Source organism: Rosa rugosa, chromosome 2 (genome assembly GCF_958449725.1).
Source record: "Rosa rugosa chromosome 2, drRosRugo1.1, whole genome shotgun sequence".
Classification (NCBI taxonomy): Eukaryota; Viridiplantae; Streptophyta; class Magnoliopsida; order Rosales; family Rosaceae; genus Rosa; species Rosa rugosa.
The window spans coordinates 66,690,959-66,710,319 of NC_084821.1; the positions used below are offsets into that span (position 1 = coordinate 66,690,959).

General features: G+C 38.9%; 3 protein-coding genes and 1 long non-coding RNA gene across 4 annotated transcripts; all 4 read left to right on the top strand.

The window, feature by feature from the left end:
* The first annotated feature begins 2,293 nt into the window (after positions 1-2,293).
* Positions 2,294-6,575, top strand: LOC133731336 (low-temperature-induced cysteine proteinase-like). Its single transcript, XM_062158733.1, has 3 exons — positions 2,294-2,435; positions 3,436-3,783; positions 6,217-6,575. Exons 1-3 carry the CDS (start codon positions 2,294-2,296, stop codon positions 6,573-6,575), a joined length of 849 nt encoding a protein of 282 aa, XP_062014717.1.
* Positions 6,576-10,191: 3,616 nt separating this feature from the next.
* On the top strand, positions 10,192-11,603 carry LOC133729494 (senescence-specific cysteine protease SAG12-like). The gene is made up of 2 exons (XM_062157026.1): positions 10,192-10,749; positions 10,857-11,603. The coding sequence occupies exons 1-2, from the start codon at positions 10,320-10,322 to the stop codon at positions 11,441-11,443; spliced, it is 1,017 nt and encodes a 338-aa protein (XP_062013010.1). The 5' UTR covers positions 10,192-10,319; the 3' UTR covers positions 11,444-11,603.
* A 1,324-nt stretch (positions 11,604-12,927) lies between these two features.
* Positions 12,928-13,713, top strand: LOC133731337 (pentatricopeptide repeat-containing protein At2g02750-like). Its single transcript, XM_062158734.1, has 2 exons — positions 12,928-13,157; positions 13,299-13,713. The coding sequence occupies exons 1-2, from the start codon at positions 12,928-12,930 to the stop codon at positions 13,711-13,713; spliced, it is 645 nt and encodes a 214-aa protein (XP_062014718.1).
* Positions 13,714-15,498: 1,785 nt separating this feature from the next.
* Positions 15,499-17,642, top strand: LOC133731503 (uncharacterized). Its single transcript, XR_009856691.1, has 3 exons — positions 15,499-15,896; positions 16,365-16,426; positions 17,541-17,642. It is a non-coding gene; the product is annotated as an uncharacterized LOC133731503 (long non-coding RNA).
* Positions 17,643-19,361: the final 1,719 nt, after the last annotated feature.

Below are 19,361 nucleotides of genomic sequence, written 5' to 3' on the forward strand. Positions count from 1 at the left end.
GATGTGCTACTCTGAAAATGCCATTTGAAATCTCTTCTTCTTCTTCTACCTAGATCCCTCTACTCTCATCGTGCTCTCTCTCTCTCTCTCTCTCTCTTTGTCTCTGTTGAAGCAGTGGGGTGATGTCTACACTTGTAAGGAATCTTTATGCATTTTACGGTGCTAACTCTCCTTGTTATCTTCCATGTCAGTCAAACCATGGGCGATTTCAGAAGTTCAAAAAAGACACCAACAGTAAAGTCAGCTTCGTTTTTTTTTTTTTTTTACAAAATAATTATATGGATTTCATTAATACGGTAAAGCCAGAATGACTATTACATATCATTCTGCTACCATGTACAGATAGTCAAGAAGTTGTGATGCAAATACACACCATGATGATACATAGGCTAGATCATTCACTCAACATGTCATGCTCACTTATTCTAGTGAGCCTATTTACTATGAAACAAAGCATAGTAATAGGCAACATACCCTAAAGGCTACACTTTTCCTTGCCCTTCGAGCTTGCTAGAATTTCAACCATGGAAGAAGAAGAGAGATGAAGGAAGGAGGAGGAAGGAAAAGAAACGCAGAGAAAATTGAGGACTACATTGTGACTGGAATTTCTTGATTACAACCATACATTCTCTTTATATACTAAAGCAAACTAAAAATAACCAACACAGTAAAAATAACCAACACTCCTATATTACCCTTAACATCCCCCCTCAACCATATGCTTGGGTACCAAGCATAATGGTTGGAATACATGATATAAAACCCAAATCCACAGTTCATCTTCTTCAGTACTCGTGCTGTGATCAGTGGGCAGCTGCAATGCATCCAATCGCAACCAAGCCTTGTGTTATTCCAACAAAGCCTTTGTAACCAGCAACTTTGGCATCAATATCAACAATCACTTCTGTTGGTTTAATAGTCAAATCACAAGCAGTTTTGCTTCAATTCCCACTCATTGCAATTCACCAAATCATTGCAACAATGGCCACTATCCAACGTCTGAAAAGACACTTTCACCAAGCCATTCATGTCATTTCTTCTCACCTTCAACACCCCCATCATCTTCATGATAGTACATCCATCTTTTATCACTTTCCACAATAACAGTACAATCTAGAAAATGCCTACAGCCTCAGCCCGGAAGAATATAGGAAAGCAGAAGAGGAAAAATGATTGGTAATTGTACAGAATTCTGATCTTGAAGAAAAACAAAGAATCTCTTGGTATTTTGACTGGTAATTGTACAAAATGATTGGTAATTGTACAGAATTCTGATCTTGAAGAGGAAGCAAAGAATCTCTTGGTATTTTGACTGGTAATTGTACAAAATGATTGGTAATTGTACAGAATTCTGATCTTGAAGAGGAAGCAAAGAATCTCTTGGTAATTGTACAAAAGAAAATTGAAGAAAGGCTAAAAGAAAATCAAGAAAGGGAAAGGCTGTGACACAGGACAATTGAATATCTCCAGGCAGCATATGAATTGATATCACCATAGCACCAAATCACAACATACCATCTTATAACACCAAATACCATCACCAAACCAGATTGAGTTGATAATCCAGGTAATAAGGGGCAATCGATAAGCAGAGTAGATCACACAACAATAACACTCAATATAACCAACTAAATTTTCCAGAAGTTACTGCACCAATTTAACTTTCAAAGAAGAGGTCAAAAGTTTACCAATTCAGACACAAAGCAGTCAATGGTCATCTCTTCCAATGCTCCACATTTCTTCACCACACCAGTACTGGCGTCTACACCGAGTACCTCCACGACCTCAACACCAAGAATTGAACCCTGTTCGCCCATAGGGATGGCAATCCGGCAGCCACAGCTCCTGGAGCTCTTGACGCAATGGACCTTCCACGACCCAGTGACCCGAATAAAGGCGGTGTCCATGAAGCAATCGACCTCCAGCTCAACCCTGTTCATCGGAAGCGGAATGAGCGCCGGCGGGTCGCACCTGCCGTGCACGTGCAGCTGGTAGCTCGGGATGTCCGGGTTGTCGACGATCCTCGGGTCCGATATTAAGGCGTAGACCATCGGAGACGTCTGGAGGAAGGCGCACCCCGCCGCCGACGATGCCAACTTGTCCATGACCGTCGTCGATGGCTTTGGAGAACTCCTCGACCATTTCGGATGATCGTCGTAGGGATAGATCGGTGATCGAAGGCGAGAGAAGGTGACGTATATACAGTTGCTGTGAGGTCTGGAGATCGGTTTTCTTGGTGGAGATGGCAAGTGTGGAGATCTGAAGCTCATAGATCTGAGATTCCAATTACTCTATGGAGTTCGATTTTGTGTCACCGGAATTGGAATTGGAATCCAGGCAGCTCTTCTCTTCTGGTATGGTGGAAATGGAGGAAATTGATGAAATACGACACCGTTTGGATCATGTCGAGTGCGAAGAGGAAGGCGTCAGCGCTCGTACTGGAGATCAGAGGTCGCCATGGCGTTGCAGATCAGATTGTAGCCGTTGTCGCAAATTCTAGGGTTTGAGAATACAGATTGGGGGATATTGGGGCTTATTTGATTAGATTTCTCTGAATTGAACCAAAAAGAGGCTAACGATAGAGAGAATTACAGCGGAGAAGTAGCGGAGGAGCAATGGTCAGGCCGCCATGGCTTTGATACCATGCTAGAATTTCAACCATGGAAGAAGAAGAGAGATGAAGGAAGGAGGAGGAAGGAAAAGAAACGCAGAGAAAATTGAGGACTACATTGTGACTGGAATTTCTTGATTACAACCATAAATTCTCTTTATATACTAAAGCAAACTAAAAATAACCAACACAGTAAAAATAACCAACACTCCTATATTACCCTTAACAGAGCTAAGGGTAGCTGGCTTTCCCGAGTGAAAATAGAGAAGCACATCTTCAGCAGATACATGTTTCTTGGTCTTGGGAGGATTCTTGTTTCTGGTCACTAATGGCCTTCCTCGTTTCTTCTTGATAGTGGAGTCATGGGAGACATCTCCCCTAGGCATCATGACTTCTACAGGAACAAGTATTCCACCCGGTGTTTCTACTAGTCCCAATGATTTGCAGAAAGCTTGATTGAGGCTGCAGGCATCTTCATTTTCTTTGTTGGTGCAGGGGAACCATTGCTGCCAATTGGGAGCTCCCCAAGTGTGAGCTTTAGTTTCTTAGGAGAGGCAAAGGGAGAGCTAGGCCGTCCTCGCTTCAAGGAAGACTGTTCTACACTAGGTACCAATGCAAACTCAGCTTCGCTTTATCAATAGAGATACCAAATATATTATGCTATTTTATTCACACTTACTACTCCATACACCTAAGTCCCTAACCCTCCTTATCAAACCATGGGCAATTTTGAAAGTTCAAAATAGACACCAAAGAATGAATAGTAAACTCAGTTTCGCTTTATTATTAGAGATATTGAATAATTTATGATTTTTTATTCACAGCTTGCTACTCCGTACCCACCATTAATCATTTAACAGAGCCCTCATTGATCAATAGGTTAGATAGAATGGTTTTTGAAATGAACCTTGTGATCATTGTAATATTGTCCAGCATCTTGGGGCAATCACAAAATCCCAAGCCACCTCCAGGGAATTGTATGAATTTGAAATTTGATCCCGGTACTATGCTCAAGAAATTTGAGCAACGGTCGACAGGTTACGGACGCATTTACAACAACACTGCAGAGAAAGAAAACCGTTTTGCCATATTTGTGAAGAATTTTATACTTGTGGACAACTTCAACAAGGATGCGAATATGACTTGCAAGTTAAGCCTCAACCCGTTTTCTGGTATGACTAACGAAGAATTCCTTGCACATCATACCGGATACAAAGCACCCAACAAATCTTTAAACTCAAGCTCATTACTCAAAAATAATAATATCAAATTTTTTGGGTACCAAAACCTATCGGAAAATGATATTCCCTCTAGCATTGACTAGAGAGAACACAGGGTTGTCACCGCCGTAAATAATCAAGGACAATGCGGTACTTGAATTGTGATATCTCAAACCTAGTCGTTAATCCCTTGTATATGGCTTTCTTTACCCATATCATAAGATAAGGAGATTTATCCTTTTAGTTTGAAGAATAAAATTCACACTCCATGTTTTCTTTTTTTAATATCACATGTTTTATAATCCACACTATAAAAAAGACAAAACTTAGGGCTAGTTTGGGATTGCTGTGACTTTTAAAAAAAACTACTACTGTTGTGTTGTGAGAATAATCAGTTGTGAATTAAAACAGTTGATAGCTAAATTTAAAGCTATTGATTTTCCTTATTCTCCTGCAAATATGTCAATTGTAATATAGGGAAATAAGGGTCTCCCGCAGAGGATTAAGTTAAACTAAAAGCTTCAACAAAAGTCACAAAAAGTGACTGCAGTTCCTACTGAACAGCAGTCGAAAAACAAACTAAGAATCTAACCAAAACAACCCAGAAAAATATGAAAATCTACAGAGACGTACTAGACATACAAGGCGTCCAGCACACAAAATTTGGTGAATTTCGAAGTTCGTTTACTATATTAAATAAATACGGGAAAACAGAGAACATAATGTAAAATAAAGAAAAGCTGATCTGAAAGTGGTTGAGATCAAGATAATGAAACTAGCTAGGAAGGAAGTATCCACCCCCAACAATCACACACAACACACTTTGTCCAATTTACTACCAATTAACTTAGTTAAAGACGCTCAGATTGGCTCGGTACGCTTGAACACAACCTATTACTCTTTCTTACTTTGTACGCTAGGCAGGAAGTGCTCTACACCTAGACTATTCCCAAGCAATGCAACCTAAAGGTACGTTTATTAGATTAAACATGCAGAGATCATTAAGTTTGAAAAGAGTTTGAGCAATCACTAGGCATCACAAATAACTTAGAGCCTTGCTAAACCTAGGGTTTTGTTTACTTGCTAGTGAAAACTACCAATTACTTCTCTAGACAATTTGAGGAATCCAACTATTGATCCAGGCATCAAACAATCAAAGTATTAGAACCCTAGAATGCATACTAAGTAGGCCTCCAAAGCACACAAACATAGAATTCATCAATGAGAAATCGGTAAACAAAACCTCAACTTTATTAATTGGAAAACAAATTGAATATCAAAGCATGTTGTGGATCATGTCTAGGGGCTTCAATTGCCCCCTAACTACTGGAAATTTAGTTACACATAATGGGAATCAAAAACACAAAGGAGTTCATGGAGAAAGAAGACAACAAAAATCAGAAAATTGAAAAATACGGATCAACGATCGATCTCGGGAATTCCAACGATCGATCGTTTCTGGTGTGGTTGTAGTTCTTCTTCTTCTCAAGCTCTTGTGCGTCTATGCTTCTTCTTATGTGAGATGGTCTGATTCTTCCACGTCCAAGGAGAGATTTTATTCAGTTTGTAACCCTTTTCTTCTTTCCTTTTGGGACTCTAACTCCTTGGCTTCAACGGTAAGCTCCTTGGATAATGTTCTGATTGATTTAGGAATCAGAATCCAATCGGAGCAGCCAAGAGAATTAATTGCTGAATATCTTTTTCTTCATGTTGCCTTAAGCTTCCTTGATTCATCAAGAGTCCACAATTCTCCATTATTTGCACATATCTCCTTTCTTTTGCTCTTATTTCTTTCCTTGCGTTGGAAAACCTAATAAACATAAAAACAACTAAATTAACCAGAAAATAAGATAAACTAACAAAGTAAATATGGGAATTAACAACATTATCATAGCATAATTATGCTCCTATCAACAGTTTTGTGTTTGGTAAATAATATTTTTAAAAGTGCTATCAGTACATAAAATAACTTCAAAGCGTGTTTTGATCCATAACAGCTTCTAAAAGCAACATTTGGGCTGCTTCTAAATTCTGCTGCCAGTAACCTATAATTTTCAATTAAAACTGTTTTTTATCTATTTACCAAACACAATAAAATCTAAAATTTTAAACAAAAGCTGATTTTTTTAAAAGCGAAGCAATCCCAAACAGGGCCTTAATATACTAAAAAAGTAAAGATGGAGTGCAAAATGGAGAGTGAATTTCACTCCCCTTTAGTTTTTGTATATATATGCAAGTTCTTGTTTGGCATTTTCAGTAGTGGCAACAGTGGAAGGGAATACCAAAATCAAAAGTGACCAACTGATCTCACTCTCCGAGCAACAACTTGTGGACTGTAACAAAGATCAGTACAACTGTAACCAAGAAGATGCCTTTAATACATAGAACAAAATGGAGGAATCACCTCCGAAGAAAATTACCCATACACCGGTACAGATAAGGAAACATGTGACACCACCAAAACAAATGTGCATGTTGTCGAAATAACAGGTTTTGAATTGGTTCCTTGCAATAGCGAAAACAACCTGCTCAAGGCTGTGGTTGTTTGGCCAATCTTGGTTGCCATTGTGACCAATGGAGAAGCCCTTAAGGCATACGCGGGAGGGGTACTCTCCGGTGAGTGTGGGACAAACCTTACTCATACTGTTACAATTCTTGGCTATGAAACCACTGAAGATGGTAGCAACTATTGGTTAGTGAAGAACTCGTGGGGAGAAACATGGGATGAAAATGGCTACACATGAGAATGTAAACACGAGAATCTGAAAACAAACAGAATACAGACACGTGTATAAAAAATAATAATTTATTAAGAATTTAAATGCGGGTTACAATGTTTGGTAATCCTCTGATTCTATCTCCGACGATGAATTTCACTCAAGGGCTTGACGCTTGATCTTGAGTCGTACGATGGTCACAAGAGTTGACACGTGACGAACGTTTTGGCTTGAGGTTGGTGAGGAACCGGCTATTTGGCAGCTTGATGGTTCTTCACGAGCTTGGGAGGCTTCAGAAATTTTGAGAGTGTTTTCTTCTCTTTTTTGGCTGAAGTCCTTCTCTTGATTTGAGAAGGGGTATTTATAGTGTCGGCGTCTCTCTTAATTTGGAATGCCTTGATGACACGTAATTAATTGCATTTTCCTTAATAACATAATCAAATCAATCAGCCTTAATTAACTGATTTAATCACGACCATTAAAGAATTAGCCAATCAATTTGATGGCTGATTTTAATTGTTTTTTCTTAATCAAATCAATCAGCTTTAATTAACTGATTTAACCACGACTATTAAGGAATTAGCCAATCAATTTGATGGCTGATTTTCATCTTGATTATCAATTTAAATAAATTGACATCTAATCAGCAGACAAAATTTAATACTTGATTTGACTCGGAATAAATCGATTTAATTTGATTGATCCGTCAATTGATTTAGCCGGAACAAATTCATTTATTGCCGTCGGGCCTTTCATGTGTCGCCAAGTGTCGTTCTCTGAGTCTACGTGATTTTGCTTACTCACAAGCCACGTGCACATTTTGTAGGACCCACATGCCGACTGTGTTCGTTCGGTCATAATTTCAAGTGTTGACCGAATTATTTAATGAATTTTATTTTCATTAAATTTTTAGTGTCTACAGAGAATTCCTAGAAATGCTGGTCGCCCAGAAGGTCAGTGTGGCATTGCTCTTTATCCTTCCTACCCAACTGCATCAGCTATAGCGCTAGCTCCCTCTCCAAGTGCACTACTATAGTCCAAAAACATCTGAAACGTTAACTTGGATGTAGGGGTGGCCAAACGAAACCGAAAACCGAAAAAAACCGCACCGAAAACCGAACCGTAGCCGAAAAAAACCGAACCGAAACAAAAAAACCGAGCCGAACCGATTATGTTCGGTTCGGTTTTCGGTTTTGGCTAGGTGAAAACCGAACCGAACCGAACCTAAACCAAACCGAACCGAACCGAAATATTGTGAAATTTTATGACCACGGTTTACCAATCCGATCGGGTTCGAAACTATTGTGAAATTTGCTAAATTTTTTACCACACGCATAATTTATTGTAATCATCGCATCCAACGGTCAGTTTTTTTATTTTCTTTGAATTTATAGAGGTTTCTCTTTGGAGTGTATGATATATAAATATAGGTTTATAAGAGTAACTAAGTTTGACCTAGTTGATCGAATTCGAAACGAGAACCAAATTGGCCATATTTTTTACAACCACCATAAAACATTACAATCTCTCCATCGAGTGGTTGGTTTCTCCAAATCCATTTTTCTCTTCATGGTTGCTTTAGAATGAACCTCAATAATTTAAATACAATATATAAGTCATACTACTTTAGGAGACAAATTGGTATAGGCCAATGTATTGGTAATTAAAATTGAAAATTTTATCTTATGTCAACGCACATCCATCAATGAAATATTTACAAACATGATGTAAAAAAATAAGCACGTTTCGCGGTCGTCACTTCATTGGTCAACCAAGAAAACATACAAGTGACTACGGTTGACCAATCCGATCGGGTTCGAAACTATTGTGAAATTTGCTAAATTTTTCACCACACGCATAATTTATTGTAATAATCGCATCCAACGGTCAGTTTTTTTATTTTCTTTGAATTTATAGAGGTTTCTCTTTGGAGTGTATGATATATAAATATAGGTTTATAAGAGTAACTAAGTTTGACCTAGTTGATCGAATTCGAAACGAGAACCAAATTGGCCGGATTTTTTACAACCACCATAAAACATTACAATCTCTCCATCGAGTGGTTGGTTTCTCCAAATTCATTTTTCTCTTCATGGTTGCTTTAGAATGAACCTCAATAATTTAAATACAATATACAAGTCATACTACTTTAGGAGACAAATTGGTATAGGCCAATGTATTGGTAATTAAAATTGAAATTTTTATCTTATGTCAACGCACATCCATCAATGAAATATTTACAAACATGATGTAAAAAAATAAGCACGTTTCGCGGTCGTCACTTCATTGGTCAACCAAGAAAACATACAAGTGACTACGGTTGACCAATCCGATCGGGTTCGAAACTATTGTGAAATTTGCTAAATTTTTAACCACACGCATAATTTATTGTAATAATCGCATCCAACGGTCGGTTTTTTTATTTTCTTTGAATTTATAGAGGTTTCTCTTTGGAGTGTATGATATATAAATATAGGTTTATAAGAGTAACTAAGTTTGACGAATTCGAAACGAGAACCAATATATTTAAGCCAACCATTTCATATAATGAAGCTTTGAAATTTGATTATGAACTACGAAGCAAGATTATTGTCTTGCCAAAAAACAAAAAAAAATTGTTTTATTGAAAAAAAAAACTGTTTTATTGAAAGAAAAAAAAACCGAAAAAAAACCGAACCGAACCGAACCGAACAAAAAAAATACACAAACCGAACCGAACCGAACCGAAAAATACACAAACCGAACCAACAATTCGGTTCGGTTTTCGGTTTCGGCCTAAAACCGAACCGATCGGAATCGAACCCACCCCTACTTGGATGTTAGTAGCTAGCTAGTCACTAGTTATTAGGCTGGGCAAATTTTTTTTTTTTTTTTTTTTTTTTTACATTTCACCCATCAATTTTATGAAATAAGTACTCTAGCTCTTTTGACTAAACCACTAATTTGTGCTACTTTTCACGGTCTTTACTCTACAAAGTTACCAAAATTTCATTTCCATCCCAACAGAAAAAGGCATTAACGTACTGTTGATTATAAAATAATCGACAAATTGATGTATCAACTAAAGAATCTAATTCCTCTTAGCTATACTAGCTAGTACAAAAATGTAGCTATCAGCCCAACCATTTCTATCCCAATTTTTCATTGGCGAGCATCTATATCAGAATTTATTAGCTACACAGAATGATAGAATCCCTGGTTACACTCATTGGAAAAAAAGAAAACCTGGAAGCTAGCAGCGACATATAACTTCAAAAACAGCTTGCACGGACCACCAAAAGAATGTCAAATTCACATCAAGAACTGGAAGACGTGGTTGTTAAAGGTTGATGAACATTCAACAACTCCACATCAAAACCGTGATAAAATAAGGAATTGACTGGAAGACCTGTAGGTCATCGGAATCATTCTCGCAAATTGAGGACAAGCCAAAAAATTGAAGTCATTATTAGAACTTGCCTGGACAAAAAGTTGGGCTCAGTTAGACGCAACTCCACTAAGAGGACAACAAGATATCAACTTCTAGGGTCACGCAAGACTGCAGATATTTTCTCTCCTCCTCACTTCTGCCTTGTTGAAGGGGCCAGGAGTCCCCTTACGACTTTTCAAAATCAAGAAATACATGCATCAACATTACACATAGCTAGACATATGCTTATCGCCTATATAAATCTCAAGATAGTATGCTTGCCTCTTCACAGCTTAAATTTGAAACCATTGTCACTGAGCCCGGCCTCTGATCATCAGGAGTTCATTGCTGCTTTGTGAACAATGGATGTCAAAAGAAACCATGTGTTCATTGCCATATTCATCATCTTAGGGACTGTAGCATCTCAAGCCACATCCCGCGCATTGTATGCTTCTTCCTTTGCTGAAAAACATGAGCAATGGATGGAAAAGTTCGGACGCGTTTACCCGGATAGTGCAGAGAAGGAGAGGCGTTTTGCCATATTCATGCAGAATGTGGAGTATGTGGAGAAGTTCAATAATGAAGGGAACAAAACTTACAAGTTAAGCATCAACGAATTCTCTGACATGACCAATGAAGAGTTCCTGAGGCGTCGTACTGGGTACAAAATGGCCACCAGCTCAAACTCAACCTCATTCAGGTACCAAAGTCTGGCAAGTACTGAAGTTCCAACTAGTGTTGACTGGAGGGAAAAAGGAGCTGTCACACCGATAAAGGATCAAGGAAGCTGCAGTAAGTGAAGCACCACCATGTCTAGCTCAAACTTTTTCTGTGCTTCTTTCGTTGTCCATATTAATTCTTGCCTAAGAATCATTCATATTTTGTATATATTTACGTAGGTGTTTGCTGGGCCTTTACCGCGGTAGCAGCTGTAGAAGGGCTTACCAAAATCAAAACTGACCAACTGATCTCTCTGTCTGAGCAACAACTCGTGGATTGTGATGATGGTAACTTTGGCTGTCAACCTGGTTACATAAATGAAGCCTTTGACTACATCAAGCAAAACGGAATTGCACGCGAAGAAAACTATCAATACCTAAATTCCGACAGTGCCACATGCGACACTAGCAAGGCAAATGAGCGCGCTGCTCAGATAACGGGTTATGAAAATGTGCCGACCAATAGTGAAAGTGATCTACTCAAGGCTGTGGCCATGCAACCAGTCTCAGTTGCCATTGACGCCAGCGGAGAAGCCTTTCAGTCATACAGTAGTGGGGTGTTCTCTGGTGATTGTGGTACCAGCCTGAACCATGCTGTAACAGCCGTTGGGTATGGGACGACTGAAGATGGCACCGATTATTGGTTGATGAAGAATTCATGGGGTGAGACTTGGGGTGAAAATGGCTACATAAAAATTCTTAGAAATGCTAATCCCCCATATGGTCTTTGTGGCGTTGCCATCCAAGCTCTCTATCCGACTAAATAACTATACATATAATCAACCTATATATAGCAACATACATAGCCCATTACTCCACTTCCATACTTCGTATAGTATTATGATAGTCTAATTCAAAATAAAGTCCCAAAGTGTGTGATGCAAGATTACACACAAGATATTACTTATAAACAAGATCACTTCCATACTTCGTACAGTGTTATAGATGATATTCTAATTCAAAATAAAGTCCCAAAGTGTGTGATGCAAGATTACACACAAGATATTACTTATACACAAGATATGTATTATCTCTATTTCAATAAGAAAAATCATACAAAAAAGTCATGGTTTATGCTTAATACAAAAAAGCAAGGCTCTCTAGCTTTGCTTCAGAAATGAATGCTTGCACAAATAGCCACTTCCCTGTACACCTGGGGTCTATTGAGATACAAGAATATTTGATAGATCTTGCTATTTGTACCCAGTAAATATTTAAATGATTAATTACAAAATACCCCCGAACTATGAGGCTATTTTCATTTTCATACTCAACTACTAAATTTTTGCATTTGTATATATACCTTGAGTTTTATTCCGTTAGCATTTTGACACCTTGACCACTAACACCGTTAAATTTTGCTACTATTCAAGGGCACTTTCGTCAATTCAGTGCTTTGTAATTACAATTAAAATTTCTTCAATGAACTTTGTTATTAAAATTTTTTTTTTTTTGACTAAATTCAGTTTAGTCTCTCGAACTTTAAGGTTAAAATCAGTTTGGTCCCTGACTTTTTTTTTTTAATCACGATGGTTCTTGCACTTCCAAATTACATCAACCTAGTCCAAAATTTGACTTTGACTCGAAATATGACGTCATACGCTAAGGTGGAACCGACATGGGGTCCCACTTTTCAGACTCTAACCCTCAATTTGGATGAATAGTCCAAAGTACCCCTACTTCTTCATTTTTTTTTTCTTTTTTTTTCTTCCTCTCCCCGATTCTATTCCCTTTCGTCTTCTTCCCTTTCTTCCGACCCTCTTCCTACTTCGATTTCTTCTTCTTTTCAATTCAAAATTCTCCCCCAGAACCCTAATCTCCAATCAAGATCCTATGTTTCCTCCCATTCCACCGCTAGTTGCACCACCGCCGAGACGGAGAAAAGATTGGCCCCACCTAGAAGGTCTCAGCGATCACGGACGAGATTGGGTCTTACTCTACTCGAGGTCTCAGACCTGACGGAGGTCTTGAGAGTGGAATTGAGGATGAAGCTGACAATGATGATGATGATATCGGGGATGGGAATTGACGGGCGCCTATAAGGGCAGTGGTGCGGCATTGGGAAGGCGGAGGAGAAGAACGAGAAGACGGAGTTTGATGTGAAGCTTGATTCTTAGTGGGCATTCATATGAGGCGCTGTAGCATCTGAGAGCCTGTGTCAAGACCACTCTGCTTCTTTCCCCCTCACAAATTCACATTTCCTCCTATTCTCAAAGCATGTGCCAAGCTCCGATCAGCCCCTCAAGCCTAAATGGTCCATACCCATCTCCTCAAAACCAACTTCTTGTCCCACGTCTACTCAGCCACCGCTCTCACGGACGCTTCCATGAAGCTCAATCTCATGGATGATACACTCAAGGTGTTCGGCGAAATGCCTCACCGAAACTTGACTTCCGTAAACACTGTGAACGGGTTGTTGCGTAATGGACATCACAGAGAGGCTTTAAAGGTGTTAAAGAGCGTTGGTTTTGGAGGGTTCAGGTTGAATTCGGTTACAATAGCTAGTGTGTTTTCGGCATGTGACAATGCGAAGCTGGGGATGGGAATGCATTAAGTGGCGGTGAAGCTCAGGGTTGAGAGTGATGTTTATGTTGCTACCTCAGCTGTGAGTATGTTTTCTAGCTATGGGGAGTTGGTTTCTGCTGCAAAGTTGTTTGAACATATGCCTGTCAAGATTGTGGTGAGCTATAATGCTTTTATAACAGGGCTTTTGCAGAATGGGGTTCCAAGGGTGATGTTGGATGTGTTTAAGAAAATGAGAGCATGTAGAGGTGAAAATCCGAATTCAGTGACATTGGTTTCAATTCTTTCTGCTTGTGCTAGTGTTTTGTATCTCCGATTTGGTAGGCAGGTGCATGGTTTGATCATGAAAGTTGAGAGGGCGATTGGTGCTATGACCGGAATAGTGCTTATGAACACGTATTCCAAATGTGGATGTTGGCAGCTCGCATACCAAATATTCAAAGAAATATACGAAAATAGGAGTTTTTTCACATGGAAAGCCATGATTGCAGGAATTATGTTGAATGCGCAGTGAGAGGAATTGGGCGGCGTTGAGATCGTGCAAAGAGCTGCCTATGAAGGAATTGGGCGACGGAAGAGCTGCACTGGAACCTTACTCCTCATTTCAAATTAACCCCTACTTCTTCTCTCTTCTAGGGATGAAGATGATGGTATCGGCATTGGAGATCAGATGCGGTGGAGGAGGGCGTGCGTTGGATCGATTTGGCTTTTAGGCTTGGGAGATTTGAGAGAGAGGTAAAGTTAGAAGAGAGAAAAAAGAAAGAAAATTAGAAATTAGAATAAGAGCAAAATGTCCATTTTAGGCTTTCAAAAAATCAAGAATTACATATTGGCACTAAACTCTCTCGCCCTCTCGCCCTCTCGCACTGCCACTAAATTTTGGTTGCTGGATTTTCGTCTTCGGGTTGAATTGAGATGTGACATTGGATGGTTTGTAGAGAATTTCAAGATGAAGAAAGCCCAGTCGGTTTCCCCTTCTAATTTGGCAGGAGTTGGCCGGAATTTGAAAAAGATGTCAGAAAAGGGCCAAAACTTCTTTTCTTCTATTCGTTGTGTATGGTTAATAACATGGTGCAAGACATATATGGTTGGAAAGAGGGTTCAAAAGACGAAGATAATGGGACAAATTTCATGGCCGGCCGTGACGATGGCGATGCCGCAAAGTTCAGACGTTGGAAGAAAAAAAAAAAGGTTTAGAACTGATTTTTCGAGTTCCTAAAATTATAAAAATGCCACTAACTTAAATCTTTTATAACTTCTCTGTTATAACTTCAATTTTAGCATGTTACATATCCGCGTACTCAGTTAAACGTCCTCTACAACTTCTATGAAGAAAGTTTCTTCAAAAAGTTAACTTTTAGTTTATTGTCCCCCAATAAAACTTTTTCCTCAATCAAAGTTTTAGTTGTCTAATTTTAGGGAGATTAGTCCCCATTCCTCCAAAATAAACTTTTATTGCCTCCCAATAAAATGTTTTAAATTGATGTAATCTCCTTATCTTCTTCCTCATTTATTTTTTTAATTTTAAGGAGATGAGTCTCTCTTCCCCCCAATAAACTTTTATTTCCCCTAATTAAACCCTCCAAACTTTTATTATCCCCTAATAAAAAATTTATTGGATGGCAATAAACTTTTATTGGTGTCAATAAACCTTCTAAAACTTTCAAAATAAAGAACAACTTTATTTCTTGCGGGTCAATAAACATTCTAAAATTTTCAAAATGAAGAACCTATCTTCATTTCTTACTGATTATTGACCCTTAATTAAAATTTTATTAGGTGGCAATAAAACTTTTATTAGCTTTCATCAGCAAAGTCGGTTTTATTACCTCTCAATAAAACCCAATAAATTTTTATTGCCTCCCAACAATAAAAATTATTGGGTTTTATTGGAGGGTAAATAAAAGTCTCTAATGACCTCTTAGGGGACCTCCGACAACCTCCAGTCGGTGATCGGATTTCCACGAAGTCTCCTATTGTAACGTCCCGTATCTTAATTTACCCGTTTACTAGTCATTTGGACGGTAAACGACAACTACTTTCACTTTTACTTTCGTTTCGGTACTTTTTAGTGGCCCTAAAAGTTGACTTTTTGTTCGGGTCAAAATTTGAGAAAATTTCCTTCATGAAAGTTGTAGAGGACGTTAAAACGAGCGCGTGCGTATGTGGTACATAAAAATCGGAGTTTGTATGCAAAAGTTATGGCCAAAATACTAAAATTACTGTTCATAATAACTTTCTATATATAGAGAAAGTACTGTGGTAAGTTTTCATATTTTTCCAGAAACTTACCGAGATGGCCCTCTTTCTCCTCTCCACTCCCCGTCGTGTTTTCTGGGGTCTTCTTTGTCCGACCATATCTTCCTCCACAGGCCTCCAATCGACTTGATTCCAAAAGCAATTTTTCTCGCCTTGACGTTGTCCATAACTTCTCTAAAGACATCGGGGTGAAAAACGAACTGTGGAGGGCGCTGCAAGGCCGAGAAGCCGCACAGCTCGAGCTGGAAATCGCCTCCCTTCACCGGCCGATTTCTTTCGATTCCGGCCACAAACCTTCGTCCATTGGAAGCGGCTTGAGACGTAGATGATGCTCCCCAAGTATTACACAGCGACTTGAAGCGTGGAGGAAGAATCGATGGGATGAATTTCTGGGTCACTATTCACAAATCGGGTTCAAACTTCTCCTTAATTGTTGAGGTACTTCTACTCATTTTCTGACTTTGTCACAGTTGAGAAAGTTATTGGAAATGTTGAGATGATGCTGTGGATGAAATTTGGTGGCCGGAGTAGGAGTTGGCCGCACATGAATAGTGCGACGGGTGAATAGTGCTGTGTATGAATAGTAATTTAAATTCTGTTTTTTTTAGTTAGTTAAATCATATAAATATTGTAGAGCTTATATGTGAAGTTTGGTGAAGATTGGAAGATGTTTGGATATTAATAGGAATTTTTCCAAAGTTTAATAGTTTGGTTATTAGTTTTTCGAGAATTCCACCGTTGGATTTCTCTCAACTTTGCCCTAGAAACTTTGAATTAAAGAATTGGAGTTAATGATGAAGTTTTGGGTTGAATCCGAGAAGAAGTGGAGATGTGATTATGAGGATTTGATTTTAGGAATGGTATTAAATTGTCGAATTGTCGCTTACGGAATATAAATGTGTACAGGGCGACGTACCGAGCTCTTGCTCGATGAAGGAACTTGTATACGTGATCGTCAGAATAGTACTGTGAGTGGACTTTTGCTTTTAAATAAGGATGCATGCAAATGTTTTTCCCGAATTAATTATTTATTTATTTAATTCCATGTTATTATATTTTGCTTTCGGGAAATTATTGTTGATTTGTCTTGATTTGATTTGGGAAATAATTTAGTGACTTAAATTATTGTTTTAATTTATCGAGCATATTAAACGGATTTAAATATTTTATTACTATATCAATTGGATTTTTGAATTGAAGTTGTTATGCTCAATTTTGAATTTGTGATTTATGTTAAATTTCGTTGAAGTAATTTTCCGAGGTGATTTCCGGAATTAAGTATATTTCTATTCGTTGATTTGAGATTTTTGGAAAGATTTTCGAAATGAGATTTCGATGAAGTTATTTCTTATTTATTTATCGACTTTCGGTTTTGGCATTGGGAATGCCTTGATGATGATTTTGGGTTTGGTTTTGTTCGGTTTACGGAGATCATGTTTTATTATTTCTCTCCTATTTATTTTGAATTTGAGATTATCTTGGCGTGTGGGACACGTCGTTGGAAGTTCATTTGCGAGAGTTGGGGAAGCTTTATGGATTTATGTGGTTTTCGGATTTTCTTTTGCCATACTTTGGGTGACTATTATCATTGCTAGCATTGATGTCCGCCTTTGCGAGGTGATGGGATCACCGAAGCCCGTCCGCCTTTGTGGCGCTGGTTACTGTCTTTGTGACAGTAATGCTGAAGCCCAGTATCCTAATCGCTACACTTAGTGGCGTGTGGGTATATAACGAAGGAGTATATGGGAGTACTTTAGTCTGGAAGGCTATCACCCGAGCCTGGGAGGCTCATTCGTATGGCTATTTTCTTCCCCTACTTTTATATTATTTCTGGGCTAGCGGGGTCTAGTCCGATGATACGATACTCAGCGGGTTTGATTTACAGTTTACAGTTTCCAGTTTCCTGATTTTAAGAAATAAAGTTTTACAAACGTTGCATGCATCGAGATTTTATAAATTTAAATAAGTGGGAAAGTATTTAAGTTTGCTTCATTTAAATCATCTTAATTATTTATTTTTGTCCACTCACACTAACGTGTTTTAAATTACTTTCCCTTGGGCCCTTCGGTTTCAAATGCCCAGTTTGCAGGCGAAATTAGTTGAGGTCGGGCATACATGGAATTGAGGCATAGTCAACAGTATGGCTTCCACGTTTTCCCTGAATTAGGTTTTCCTTGTTTACCCTTTTTATTAGAATTGCTCTGATTACTTATGGGATTAATGTTATTCAAGTTGCGTTTTGTGTTTTGTGATTTGGGGAATGTTGTGATTTGGGGAGCAGGGTGGCTACAGGAGAATAATGATGGATGGTTTAGAAGTGTAAATGTTTTTTCTACAGGTTTTGGGTAGTCCATTTTTAGGGGAAGTTCTGCCAAATTTTTGGTAGAATTTCTTCTAAGGTGGGCCCCGCAGGGCCTCTTCGGATTTCAGGGTGAAATCCAGGGCGTGTCCTGTCACCTATGGCTTCTCTCTCTTCCATTTTCTCTCTCTATGTGACAAAGCGGTGACGGCAAAATAGTTTAAAAAATAAATAAATAAATAAAAATAATTAAAAAAAAAAAAACTTAATTGGGTATTAGGAAACAACTTATAAGAGTTTTTTTTTTTTTTTTTTGAGTAAAGCCATGAGGGCGAAATAATGTATTTATCACAACCCAGAATAGGCCGTTACATACCATTCCGCTGACATTTATAGACAGACAAGAAGCTAGTGGTAGTACCCACAAGTGGTACGTACATATAGTCCTACTCATTATACATGTAAATGCGTTGAGGTAGCGGATACCCTCTTTCGGTACTTCTCCAGAGGCGCTAGAAGTACATAGAGTATTCCTAACACAAGGAATTTATTGTAATTAGACAAACTAATAACATAGGGATGGACCTAGGGCAAACACCCCAGCCCACCATAGAAGCCCAAAAAGGACAGCCCCATGAAAAGAGGCTCAAACTCGGGTCCGGCAAAGATTAGTTTGGCCCAAGCCCAAACTTCATCTTCCTTAGCCGACTGGCCATGTGTACAACTCCGGCGTAGTTCCAGCGGTCCCCACCGCCACACCCCAACGTCGTCCCAACGACCCACGCCGCAACAACCCCCGCCGCCACGCCTTGAGTCGCAAAGCCCCACCGAGCTACGCCATTACAGAAACCGCTGCACCACGTCGTGCTCCCCGCTCCAGGATCCTCCACCGCCGCCCAGTCACCTCCGACTCGCCGGATCTGGAAATCCCTCGATGAGGTGCCCCATCCATGTACACACAACCACTGGCCCGAAGCCTGTCGTTCAGACTCGCCGCCAAGCCATCCAGCCAAAATCTTCTCCAAGAAGCTTCCAAGCATATTTAGAATCCTCGTCCGGCAGCAGCCCCTCACCGGCGAGGCAAACCACCGCCGACAATGAGCCCCACCGGACGAGAAACAAGTTTGCAACCCTAGACGCCGATCAGTCCGAGTTTTGCGGAGCTATAGCTACTTTAACGGAATAGTTTTCAATCATAAACAACTTATAAGAGTTATTATGGGTGAGTGGGAAAAAATAAGTGAGTGGTGTGGGGAAAAAACTTCCCTAGAATTAGTGTAAAGCAACATTTCCCTTTAACTTTTTTTTTTCTTTTATCTTAAAATAAGGGTAAAGTTGAAAAATTACAGATAAGTTTTTATGACTGAATTTACTAAAAAATTGCTGGGTACGTTTAGAAAAACTCAATAGGGTCTTATCCTAGTTAATTGTATTCCTTATCTATTCCTTAATTGTAAGTGTCCAACTTGTATACAAGACTGTATGTTGATACAATTTAATACATAATCAATCAATAATATTCCATTTCTTTTTTATCAGGGTCAGGATTGGAGAAAAAAAAATTTATTGCCTACGGGCCGGGATTGCATTCATTCACATGAGCA

Bases quoted from the DNA above. Each gene is read 5' to 3' on its own strand.
- LOC133731337 (XM_062158734.1), top strand. From the start codon at position 12,928: ATGGTCCATACCCATCTCCTCAAAACCAACTTCTTGTCCCACGTCTAC. The intron at 13,158-13,298 runs GTTGAATTCGGT...TATGTTTTCTAG, and splicing joins GTTGGTTTTGGAGGGTTCAG to CTATGGGGAGTTGGTTTCTG.
- LOC133729494 (XM_062157026.1), top strand. From the start codon at position 10,320: ATGGATGTCAAAAGAAACCATGTGTTCATTGCCATATTCATCATCTTA. The intron at 10,750-10,856 runs GTAAGTGAAGCA...ATATTTACGTAG, and splicing joins AAAGGATCAAGGAAGCTGCA to GTGTTTGCTGGGCCTTTACC.
- LOC133731336 (XM_062158733.1), top strand. From the start codon at position 2,294: ATGGAGTTCGATTTTGTGTCACCGGAATTGGAATTGGAATCCAGGCAG. The intron at 2,436-3,435 runs GTACTGGAGATC...TTTTATTCACAG, and splicing joins AGAGGAAGGCGTCAGCGCTC to CTTGCTACTCCGTACCCACC. The intron at 3,784-6,216 runs GTATGACTAACG...TTTAATACATAG, and splicing joins AAGCCTCAACCCGTTTTCTG to AACAAAATGGAGGAATCACC.